Genomic DNA, 13162 nt, shown 5'->3' with positions numbered 1-13162 from the left:
GAATATATTAAAAGTATTAGACATTGTGACCAACTTGGGTTTATCCTAGGAGTGCAAGGAATTTTAACATCCATAAAACAATTAATGCAGTATTCTCCATTAGTAAAGAAAATAGACAAAAACTACATGATCTTTTCAGTAAACAGAAAAAAAGATTGATAAAACCCAAAACCCATTCATGATAAAATTTTTAAAATATTAGATATGTGGAAGGAAGCTTCCTAACCCTTGTCTAGGACATGTACAAAAAGTCTGTTGCGATGAGAATTTTATAATTTCCATTGTTTCATTTATATTCTCTGATCCATATCTAATTTTTGTTTATGGTGTTAAGGTCTTCCTTTTTTTCTGTATTGATATCTGATTGTTTTATCACCATTTATAGAAAATAATATCTTTTCCCCCATTGAATTCCCTTGGCACTTTTGTCAAAAAATCAGTTGAACTTGTATGTATGGGTCTGATTTTGTTTTCTCTCCTGTTTTATTGATCTATAAGTTAATCTGATGCCATACTATCTTGAGTATTCTAGCTTTATAAAAGTATATCTTGAAATATAAAATATTCCACCTTTGTTCTTGTTTTCCAGAATTGGTTTAGCTATTTTAGGTCTTTTACATTTTTATGTAAATAGAATCATCGTGTCAGTTTCTCTAAGGCAACTTGTTGATTATATTGAATTTGTGGAACATTTCAGTCCATAAACAGGATATATCTTATTTTATTTGGGACATCTTTAATTTTCTTGGCAATGTTTTATAGTGTTTTAGTTGGCAGTTTTGTACAGGTCTTGTGCATGTTTTGGTAAATTTATCTCAAGTTTTCTGTGTTTTTATTCTGTCTTTAATGGAATTAAAAGATATTTCAGATTGTTCATTGCTAACATACAGTAAAAGGGTTGACTTTTGGATATTAAGCTTGTATCCTTCAATCTTGGTAAATTCACTTATTTCTTTTCTTTTAATACTTTATTTTGTTATATTTTGGCCACGCCATGCTGCTTGCAGGATCTTAGTTCCCTGACCAGGGATCAACGCAGGCCACAGCAGTGAAAGCACCAAGTCCTAACCACTGGACTGCCAGGGAATTCCCTAAAAGCAGAATGTATAGAATTTACTTAATATACAATCATGTCATCTCCATTGCAGCTTTTCTCATGCCTTTCTTGTGTAAATTATTATACCAGGAACTCAAATAGTTGATGAGGGATTGTGTTTCTTTCTTTTTTTTAAAAAAAAAATTTATTTATTTATTTGGCTGCTTCGGGTCTTAGTTGTGGCACACGGGTTTCTCCAGTTGAGGTGCGGGGGCTCAGTAGTTGTGGCGCGCAGGCTCTAGTTGTGGTGCGCAAGGGAGTGTTTCTTTATATCAGTACTCTAGCTGATAAATTCAGTAGGAATATGGTATTTGTTTTTCTCTTTCTGACTTCACTCTGTATGACAGGCTCTAGGTCCATCCATCTCACTGCAAATAACCCAATTTCATTTCTTTTTATGGCTGAGTAATATTCCATTGTATATACGTGCCACATCATCTTTATCCATTCATCTGTTGATGGACACTTAGGTTGCTTCCATGTCCTGGCTATTGTAAAAAGTGCTGCAGTGAACATTGTGGTACATGACTCTTTGAATTACGGTTTTCTCCAGGTATATACCCAGTAGTGGGATTGCTGGGTCATATGGTAGTTCTTTTTTTAGTTTTTTAAGGAACCTCCATACTGTATGCTAATACATATATATGGAATTTAAAAAAAAATGGTTCTGAAGAACCTAGGGGCAGGACAGGAATAAAGATACAGACGTAGAGAATGGACTTGAGGACATGGGGAGGGGGAAGGGTAAGCTGGGACGAAGTGAGAGAGTGGCATGGACATATATACACTACCAAATGTATAATAGATAGCTAGTGGGAAGCAACTGCATAGCACAGGGAGAGCAGCTTGGTGCTTTGGCCACTTAGAGAGGTGGGTTAGGGAGGGTGGGAGGGAGACGCAAGAGGGAGGAGATATGGGGATATATGTATATGTATAGCTGATTCACTTTGTCGTACAGCAGAAACTAACATACCATTGTAAAGCAATTATACTCCAATAAAGACGTTAAGAAAAAATCCAGTAGGAATGATTAGAATTATAAAATTATAATTTTAGAATTATAAAATGCCTTTTTCAATAGCCCCTAATAACACTTTAGGTCTAGTCACTGATCAAAAATGGATGCTAAAACTAATAGATGGAAAATTGAGAGGAAACTTTTTAATGGGCATATCAAGTTGACACTGTCTGAAACCACTCACAATTTTTTTTTTTTAATTTATTTTTGATTGCGTTGGGTTTTCCTTGCTGTGCGCGGGCTTTCTCTAGTTGTGGCCAGTGGGGGCTACTCTTCGTTGTGGTGCGCGGGCTTCTCATTGCAGTGGCGTCTCTTGTTATGGAGCATGGGCTCTAGGCGCCCGGGCTTCAGTAGTTGTGGCACGTGGGCTCAGTAGTTGTGGCTCGCGGGCTCTAGAGTGCAGGCTCAGTAGTTGTAGTGCACGGGCCTAGTTGCTCCACAGCATGTGGGATTTTCCTGGACCAGGACTCGAACCTGTGTCCCCTGCATTGGCAGGTGGATTCTTAACCACTGAGCCATCAGGGAAGCCCAACGATTTTTAACACTACTAAAAAATGGGACAACCAGACATTGTGTCTACATATGTGATGTGGTAGAACATTCCATTAGGTCTTTTTTTTTTTTTTTTTAAGCTTCTGTTTCTCTGTTGTATTCATGTTTATCTCTAGTTTCTTAAACATTTGGAGCATACTTAGAAATAGCTGTTTCAGTGTTCTTGTCTGTTGATTCCCTCACTGCTGACAGCTCTGGTTCTGTTTTTATTGATTGGTTTTTCTTTGGCTGTGGATCATATATTCCTATTTGCATGCCTGTTTTTTGTTTTGCTTTACTGGATGTCGGACTTTGCAACTTTTATGTTGCTGGGTTCCAGCTTTTGTTGTATTTCTTTAGTGTAGTATTAGGCTTTCTTCTGACATGTAGTTTAGCTAATAGGAATCCATTTTGAGTCTTAATATTTGTTTGAATGAGTCCAGCACTTCCTTAATGTAGGACTAATTTATCACATTACAAAGGAAATGGATTTCTGAGTATTCCACCCAATGCTCCATGTGTTATGTGGTCTTTCCACTGTGGCTAGTATTTGTATTTTTCTCACATTTTCATATTATTCACCCAAAGATTCAATGGAACCTTTCTGAAGATCACCAGAGCACATATGTGTACTCATGCATGCACTCTCGTGCACATTCTTGTTCTTTCTGTCTCTCTTCCTCTCTCTCTCTCTGCTGCTCCCTCCTTTCCTTTATCCTGCCCTATAAATGTTAAAGATCTTTCCTCCATCACCCACACCCCAAAACTGTCTCTGTCTCTTCAATTCAGTGAGATTGGCAGGCTCTGTTAGGTTTCTCCCTTCTTGCATTGTGGCCTAGAGATAGCCTGTACTTATTAGTAAAATTGGGATATTGTAGGGGTCATCTTAGTTTTTTAATTCCCTCTCTAAGGAATCACATCCCTGTCCTGCCTGCTTTCCGAAGTCTTGAAACTGTTGTTTAATATGTTTTGTCTGATTTTCCAGTTTTTTCACGTAGGCAAGTAAATCCAGTCCCTGTTATTCCATCTTGAATGAAAGCAAACTTTTGCAAATTTCCTTTTCATTGTTTTATGTATTAGATGAGGTAGGAATATTTTGGGGAAAATACAAAAATAATACAGGCTACTGCTTAAGAAAAAACAGCAGTGACTTTTTTGTTATGTTCAAAAGTAAGTTCATTTGGACTTTGATTAGGATTTGGCTATAAGCTAGTATTTGTATGTAACCTTACACTTTGTGGAGAATTGACATTTTTATAATATTGAGTTTCTTTGTAAGTGTGTGTTATATCACTTCTTTTATTAAGCCCTATTTTCAGTCCATCAATAAAATTGTGTGGTTGTTTTTTATAAATGACTTCTGTATTTCTTTATTAAGTTTATTCTTTATAGTTTTGCTTGTGTTATTGGAATTTTAAAATTATTTTTGTAATAATATTAATATATTTTATAATTAGCCATGGTACTTAATTTCCATTTTGTAATATTTTAGAGTGCTTTTATAATTTCTTTTATGTACACTCTGCATATTAAGTATGTTAACCTTTTGTGTCTATAGTATTTTTTTCATATCCCACCTTTTAAAAAATTCAGTTTGTCTTTTAAAATGAAAACATCAATTTTTTCCTTTATGAGTGCTTTCTTTTTTGATTTGCTTAGAAATCTTTCTCTCAGACAAATAACATAAAAATACTCAAATTTTCTTTTAGTACTACTGCAGTTTTAATTTTTTGCAAAGAGCTAACCAGTGGCTCCAACACTGTTTTTAAAAAATAAACCACTTCTATATCTCACTACATTTTTTAGTATATTCAAGTGTAAATATTTTTAAAGTTTTTTTTATATCTGTTATCTAATATCACTCTCAAAAATTTACTTTTTAAAAATATTCCATAATTGTGGCTTCAGTCTTTAGTAGGTGTGGTTTTACCTGAATTCAACACATATTAATAGATTTTCAAAATTTGAGATTAGGCAGATATCTTTTATAATCAGTTTTAGAGACTAGTTAAAGGCAGAATTTTTAAAATATCACACAACTGTGTATTGAGACCACATATCTCGGCAAGTAAAAGGAAGTTTTTGTTTTGTTTTTTTAAAAAACCTTATTAGTATACCTGATGGGATCAGAATTTCTTGATTAACATGTAGGTTTTTTGGTTCATTTTTTCTATATTGATGCATTTTATTTATAACCTTTGCTAAAGAAATTATTTTTCTGTTTTTATAGTTTTGGTAAGCAGTTTGGAGGAAAAAGAGGATGTGATTGTCTTGTATTAGAGCCTTCAGAAATGATTGTGGTAAGAATTTTAAAGAATGCTGGAATTGTTTTTTGATATGCTTCATTTTCAACTTTAAATGTAGTAGGCTTTTAAACACTCAAGGAGGTTCCATTACTGTGACTTTTAAAATATTTTACTAAGTAGCATCAAACTATATACCAAGTTTGATACATTTTCATCTACTTTAAAGTTTTTTCTGATCTTTGAAAGGGATGCAATTATATATAAAATGTTGCAAATTTGGTAATTTCTTTTACTGCTTCTATCAGAAAATCTAAATAAGAGCTCTGAAAGGGGACCCTGATTTTCCTATTCAATTTAGTTAACTTTGAGCATCCATGTTCTGTACCCTGGACTTGAGGGAAAGAGGTAGAAAAAAAGAGATACAATTATATCCAAGTAAGAAATGGTTTAGATTTTAATAGTTTTACTTTAAGAGTGTATTTAAGGAATAATTCTTTACTTTTTCCTGAGAAAACTAGGTAGTTGATGTAACTATAGAAAATAAGACTTTTTTTCCTTACCATTTGAAGAATCCAGAACATAGTGCCCTTTTGCCTTGTTCTGAGATGACCTTACTAGAAAATAGTTAATACTGAATGGACTCTTTGTCCTACTAGCATCTCATGTAAATGATCATGTCATCTGATTTGATTTAAACTTGAGAAACGAGGTTGAATTCTTAATGAAGTCTTTTAATATCAGGGCTCAAAACTAAACCACTTTTCCATTTCATGGTGTTACAGTCAGATTGACATCTTCAGGTAGATTCTGTTTTCTCTTCCCCAAACTGGGTCATCTACGTTATCGTGAGCTTAGTGTCCTAAATTTCATATAAACCACTGGATTTTAAGCTCCTAAAAGGCAAAGATTATTTCTTATTCTGTTTGTGTCTTCTATAGTATTGCAGAGTGCGATCTGCATAGTAAATATTCAGTTAATGTTATTTGTTTTCAAGTTTGTTCAAGGCTTAGACTATGTATTGTTTTACATTTATTTTCTTTAAGTGTTGGTATACATGGCGTATCTGTTAAGGTCTCAGAACCCTTTCCTCCAAATAAATGCATTGAGGGACATGGCAAGAAAACTGACTCAGGCAGTACTGTTTTCTCAGTTATTTGTCAGTTGATGTATTTTATATTTCTCATGCTTTATGGGAAATAAATAGTGCTTTTGCCATAGTGTTCTCATATACAGTTGACCCTTAAACAACATGAATTTGAACTGCTGAGTACACTTACATTCAGATATTTTTCAGTACTAAATACTACAGTACTACACAGTCTGTGGTTGGTTGAATCTATGAATACAGAGGGCGGACTCTAAATTATGCGTGGATTAAGCTCCATCCGCCTTATACATTGTTTTTTTGTCTTGTTTCATTGTGGTAAAATACACTTAACATGAAATTTACCATTTTAGCCATTTTTAAATGTACAGTTTAAGATATTAAGTTAATTACTAAATTTATTAACAATCAAATTAATTTTCCTTTTAGATTAAAGGGAGGAGTTGTACTTTTCTTGCCCCAAACCGGGAGTTAGCCTTTTCTGTCTCTAAAGCAGTATTTAGGAACCAAGATCTGGCAGCCAGCTGTTTTCATTGCTCCAGGTGCTTCATTGCTTGTAGGGCCTTTCACTGAACAGAGCTAGAAAATATACGTGTGAGTGTATGTATACACATACATACACACTTATATATACACCTCTGTATTTATTTCTTTATATCTGTGTACCTGTGTTTAAAATCTAGAGTTTATTCTGTTTTTCTCATTTTGCTTATTTGTACCTCCTTTTACTAACAGTGAGAAACTTGGTTTCCATCATCATCAAAACATTTACTTACACCTAAGACAGTTTTAAAATTGCTTGCTCATAACAATGTAGAAAGCACTACTAGCTAGAGTATTAACATACACATATACACATATTTTAAGTGTACAATTTATTGATATTACAAATGTATGCCACTTATAACCTACCTCTATCAAAATATGAAATATTTCCATCACCTACCTTATAAAGTAAGGAAATATTCAGAGAATTATAGGGACCTGGCAAAAGGACAGAGGAACCAGATTGAAGGGACTCCCATTGGCCAAATCTGGGACAGTTTGAGAATCCAAATAAAAATGTATAGTGATTGATGGTACCCTACCGTATAGTAAAGAATTTGTTAATTTCTAATGATATGAATGAATGAAAAGGAAGAGTTCTTCCTGATAGTTAAATGCCAACTAATAAGTCTGGAAGGAATGATTAAGTTAAAAATCGTTGATGAATGCCAAAACTTGTGACTAATGTTTGTTGAGAAACAGGATACTTACGTAGTCTCATTGTATCTCCCCACACATCATTTATGAAAGGAAAAATTACCAAATTTCTGATGGGGAAACGTGGAGGAAACCACTATAACAAAAATTATTGCTACCACCATCAGTATAGGCATAAAGTGATACACTACTCCTGATATGATGCACTGAGGAGGGCAGAACATCACCTCTGAGATATATTCCTGCCAGAAATGCCTGCCTGGAGCTAATCAGTAGTAAATAGCAGACAAACCAAATGGAAGACATTCTAAAATTTGAGGTCCTATACTCTTTAAATATCCCAGTGTCAAGAAACATCACAGAAAGACTGAGGAACTGTTTCATATTAAAGGAGAAAAAAAAGAGATATAACTAAATACAGTGCTTTTTATCATGCATTAAATCTTGGAGGCAGGAGAGGGGAGTAACTATAAATGATAATGTTGGCACAGTTGGTGAAATTTGAACATGGACTGTGGTTTAGATAATATTGAATTTACTGATTTTGATTATTGTACTGGGGTTATGTAAGACAAAATTCTTGTTCTTAGGAAATACATGTTGACATATTTTAGGGTCAAGAGTCACTCTCTCTTCAATTTATACCCAAATGTTTTGGGAAAAAAAAGTATGTGTATATATAAAATTTTTTAAATCACCCCAAATAATCACATCAAGTGTATATATTTATGATTGGTAATTCTTAAATTCCAAAACAGTATTTTATTGATGATCAGCATAGTTAAAAATGCTTTATGAGTTATAGGAGAAAATAATCTAAAATAATTTTAAGATTTTTGTTCCTGAAGTTTCTGAGGATTTTGTTTTTATTCCACCATATTGATGAATCTTGATTTTTTTTTTTTTCAGTTTTTCACTATTATTACATCCTTTGAAATACAAAATTGTACTGAACATTTTGTAATAGCATAAATCTTTGACACCTAAGTGTATTTTTTAGGTGAAATTATTTAGAACTCATAAAAATGCTTGGTCCAAGTATACATATGTTTGTAAGTAATGTTTACTATTTTGATAAGTTCTGTCAAATACTTTTATTACGTATGTCTACAAATTTGAGTAACCACTGGTGATTGGGAACGCCTGTTTCTAAACACCTTGCTCATCACCTGATAGGTTAGTCATCTTAATCTGACACATTATAATGAAATCTCGTTTTAAATTACCTGTGCATGTTCTCATATGCTTTATGGAGGGTTTATTTTTCTTATTATTATCCGTGTCTCTTGCCCACTTTTCTACTTGGATTATTCCTTATTTGTTCATGAGAGCTTTTTATTACTAGGTAAATGACCCCTTTTGTTATAAGAAGCTGTTTATCATTTTTTAACTTTAGTCTGAAGTAAATTTTATGTCAGTTATAATTTTTTTTAATCTGTTGAGTTTTTTTCCTCTTACAACTTTTTGAAGTCATGCTTATTAGAAAAACCTTCCCATGACAAGATTATTGAACTTTTAAAATCTGTATTGCTTTATAGAATTTTATTAGTTCATTGTTTTAATTAAACTTTTAAATCTTTCTTCTTCTGGGTAGCTGAAGACAGTGGTAACCACTTAACTACCTGTCTCCCAATATTTCCTCTAAAAACAGTGTAGAACTACAAGAAGGGTATAAGAAATCTATACACAAACCATGCTCACAGCATAACTTGAAGACAGAGGATGCTCAAACTTGAAAATAATTGTAAATAAAAAGAGAGAAATCACCATTTCCCAGCATGTTATATCTCACACTCCATCTCTACTCCCAGCCCTTATCAAGGGTTTGTGATGAGCAAAGGCCAACCAAGCAGATCTGTAGAAAACACAGAAAATGGAAGCTAGCAAATGGACCTAGGGTTGACCTGTACTGTTGGGAAGATTAATTCCACGCTAAGTTTAAAATTAAATATGTGTGTGTGTATGTATGCATATGATAGATCAGAACAGAGACTACAGTGAAGTTTTTTAATATTATGAATAATTTTCAGAGTAGTCATCTAAATGCGTAGCTTCAGGGTTAAGACAAAAGGTAAAAAGGAAACAAGCTCTCTTTGGCATTTAAGTGGTGAAGAAGCAGCACATGGGTAAGTTTTAGGTGCCTACAAGCCAAAGTGAACACAAAATCAAAGTCTTAACAACCTCTCCTTCCACTGGCAAAACAAAAAGAAAAAAATACCTTAAAACATCTGGACTTCAAAGTATTTGGCAAAAGAGGTGCTGTTAAACTAGGAATTTTGTAAGCCATCCGAATACCACAAAAAGGTAAAAAGGGGAACTTGATAAATCCATATGTAGGTATTATAAAAATAAAAGAAAATGAAAATTATTACATGTCAACTGAGAAAAAAATTCCTCCCCACCCCAGAAAAACCATCATGCAGATGAAGAGTGTGGCCACACTCCAGAGTTAAATATATTCAGTCAACCAATTGAGGACTTTGAAAAACAAAAACAAAAAATATGTAGAATCAGTAATTTAAAAACCAGGAAAAGAAAATCCGTCCCCCCCCCCAAAAAGGAGTAAAAAGAATATGAAGTTAGTAAAGGAATGGAAAACAAAGAAAAAAATATTTTAGTAATAAATAAATTATAAGGTCCCCCGGGGGGAATAGAGTCAAATGAAAATTTAATAAAGTGCATTGAAGAAAAGCAAGTAAAGAACCAAGTGAATGAAAATGACACAAGAATGAAGTAAAAGTGTCAGAATTACTGTGTTATATACTTGAAAGTCGCTAAGAGAACAGATCTTAAACCATCTTACTGCAAAAATGGTAACTGTGACGTGATGGAGATGTTAGCTAAAGCTGTGGTGGTAATCATCTTGTAATATGTAAATGTATCAACACTGTTGTACACCTTAAGCTTATACATTGTTCTGTGCAGTCTTAAAGCTGGAAAAAGTGTCAGAGAAAATAGTGGAAATTAAAGCCAGGCAATGGAGGGATAACATTCATAATTTTAGAGTCCCAAGAAAGAAAAATCAGTGAAAAAGAACTAATATTTAAAGCTATATTCAAAGAAAATTCTCCAGAAATTGAAAAAGATTCACATGTATACATTGAAAGGGTCCACTGGATCCTGGGGAAAGATAAAAAATCCTTATGCTTCCAAGCAAAAACATTACATAACTTCTAAAGGCAAAAGAACTGCACTGGTTCAGACATTTTAAATTTCACTGAGGCAGCCAAAGCAAGGCAACAGTGGAGCAGCATTTAAAAAAAAACTCCAAGAGAAAGTATGAACCAAAGTTTTTATATTCAGCCACATTCTTTTAGATATCAAGGTTGAGGAAAAACAGCTTTCAGTATGTAAGTTTTTAGGGAATTAGGTACTCTTGAGCTGTTTTTTAAGGAATCTACTGGAGGATATTTTATCCAGTTGAGAGATAACTGGGAATACCTCAGCAAAAGAAGTGAAGACGAGCATTTAAAATACATGGATGTACTGCTAAGACTAAAACAAAGGTAGGGATGTGAGGGGAAGACTACTGGACATACGTTATATGTTGTGACAAAGTAGAAATAATACAAATAAAAAAGGAAAAGCGAGAGTGAAATAGGAAAAAATAATCTTACTGATCATTGTCTGTTGCATAAACAAAAGGGAAGAGAGTTAAAATACCAATAAAAACTGCTAAATTAGATAATATCCAGTCTAACATTTGATTTTACTATATTTAAAAGCTAACAGTTTACTAGTTATTTCATGGATGTTGGCAGAAGACACGAGACCAAAACATGTCTTGGGTCAGAGACAGAGAATTTCATTACTCATGGTATAGTGAACAGCATAATAATTAACATATTTCTGTAGGTTCCCCTTGTTCCCTAGGTCTTGTGTAGGTTATGCTGGATGGCCCAGGTGGATGCCTCGCATATAGTAGGTTTGCACTGCAGCTAAGAAACACTGAGCTTGGTGAATAAATATGGTGCTTTTATAGTAAGCAGGCTTTTTCTTTTTCCAGTAGGAAATGTTACTTCATCCTTCAAGATTGCTTGCTACAAACACAGCTCTGAGAAATGGCCCACATAATGAGTGGTTAGGATTTTCATTCTTGGCAAACCCAGCAAAATGTGTAGAAACACAAGAGGCCCAACGAAGATTCTTTGCCAACACATAGTAAAAGGGTAATGATAAGACAGGTGGGCAGTAACAGATATTGGCAAGGGTGTATAGAAATCAGTCTTCATACATTGCTGGTAGAAATGTAAAATGGTGAAACCACTTTGGAGAATAGTTTGACAACTCCTCAAACAGTTAAAAATAGAATTAACCATTGACCCATCAAGTATATACCCAAGAGAATTGAAAACATTCGTTCACATAAAATCTTGAACACTAATGTTTATAGCATTATTTATAATAGCTAAAAAAGTGGAAAAAACCAAATATTCATCACCTTGATAAGTGAATAGACAAAATGTTATATGTGCACATGATGCAATATTATTCTGTTGTAAAAAGGAATCAAATATCGATACATGCTACAACATGGATGAACCTTGGAAACATTATTCTAAGTAAAAGAAGCCAGACAGCAAAAGCCATATATTGTATGATTCTGTTCATATGAAATATTCAGAACAGATAAATCCATAGAGAGAAAAAGTAGATGCTAATGGGTAGGTATGAGGTTCCTTTTTGGGATGTTGAAAATGTTGTGGAATAGATAATGGTTATGACTGTATAACTTCATGACTATATCAAAAATCACTGAATTGTATACTTTAAAAGGGTGAATTTTATGGTATGTGAATTATATCTCAATTTTTAAAAATTGTATGAGAAAAAGGAAAAGAATACAAGGACAAAGGGCATTTCAACGGTTTAAGTACAGAAGTAATCACTAAAACAAAAATACAGATCTTCCTAAGTACCAAAAAAAATTTTTTTATTAAACAACAAAGAATACACGTTTCTTAGAGAAATAAGTATGGTAAAATACACATAATTATAAAATGTTATCACAGAATTGAGACTGAAAATATTAGTCATACCAGTAAATGTGAATGTGCTTCATCCACCTCTTATTAGGAAAAGATTCTCAATTTGGCTCACAAAACGAGACCCAACAACTATATACTGTTTATAAGAGACACTTCTGTGATTCCTGAATCAAATGATTCAGTGGACAATGGTATACTAAACAATAAAATAAAAAAGGGGCAGATACAGTAATCTTAATATCAAAGTAGAATTCAATCCAAAAAGCATTAACTGTGACATATTTTTTGATGCTAAAACTCACAATTTACAACAAAGATACAACACATGAATTTCTGTGCAGCACATTACACAGAAACCCTCTGTATAAAGCAGAAATTACAGGAGATTCAATGAGACAGAAATATGCTACAAAATAGAATATAATTCTCTGTTCTTAGTATAAAATAGATCAGGTAGACAAAAAATGAGATAGAAGACCTAAACAGAATAAACAGTAAGGTGGATTTTATGAATATATGTTGTATTCTACAGCATTATACTACACCATCTCAGGTGTCCAATGCACATTCACAAAAATTGATCATATGTTCACCAAAAAAAAAAAACCCAGTAATTTCCATAAAGTAGGTATACTAAAAACACTTTCTGATTATATACAATGAAACTTTACTAATAACAAAAAATATATAGGCTACACCTTAAAATTTTTAAACCTATCAAACAACTTTCTGTCAAAGGGTAAGTAAATACATACTGAAATTACAGAATTTGCGAAGTAACAATAGTGAAAATATACTACATATCAGAATCTATGGAATACATCTAAAAGTGGTCAGAAACTAAAGAGAATAAAAAGCAGACAACACGAACAAACTCGCAGGAGATCCCAAATATCAGAGTTAACATATACACATTTCAGTAGAAGATTGGAAACTGTAAAATGAAAGAATTAATCCCAAATTCTACAACTAGAA

At 33.2% G+C, this 13162-nt stretch overlaps 1 protein-coding gene across 8 annotated transcripts in view; it reads left to right on the top strand.

Moving 5' to 3' along the window:
- Positions 1–13162, top strand: part of RAPGEF6 (Rap guanine nucleotide exchange factor 6) — a 229205-nt gene that overhangs the window by 54693 nt on the left and 161350 nt on the right. For 7 of the 8 annotated variants that reach the window (XM_036846996.1, XM_036846991.1, XM_036846995.1 and 4 more), the window contains exon 5: positions 4876–4945. The exons of the other annotated variant lie outside the window; for it this stretch is intronic. In XM_036846996.1, the coding sequence (XP_036702891.1) occupies positions 4876–4945 (70 nt within the window). The remainder of the gene's footprint in view (positions 1–4875; positions 4946–13162) is intronic. 8 annotated transcript variants of the gene reach the window in all.

Source organism: Balaenoptera musculus, chromosome 3, assembly GCF_009873245.2.
Source record: "Balaenoptera musculus isolate JJ_BM4_2016_0621 chromosome 3, mBalMus1.pri.v3, whole genome shotgun sequence".
Classification (NCBI taxonomy): domain Eukaryota; kingdom Metazoa; phylum Chordata; class Mammalia; order Artiodactyla; family Balaenopteridae; genus Balaenoptera; species Balaenoptera musculus.
Note: the sequence above shows the minus strand (reverse complement) of the source record. Positions and strands in the feature narration are given on the sequence as shown.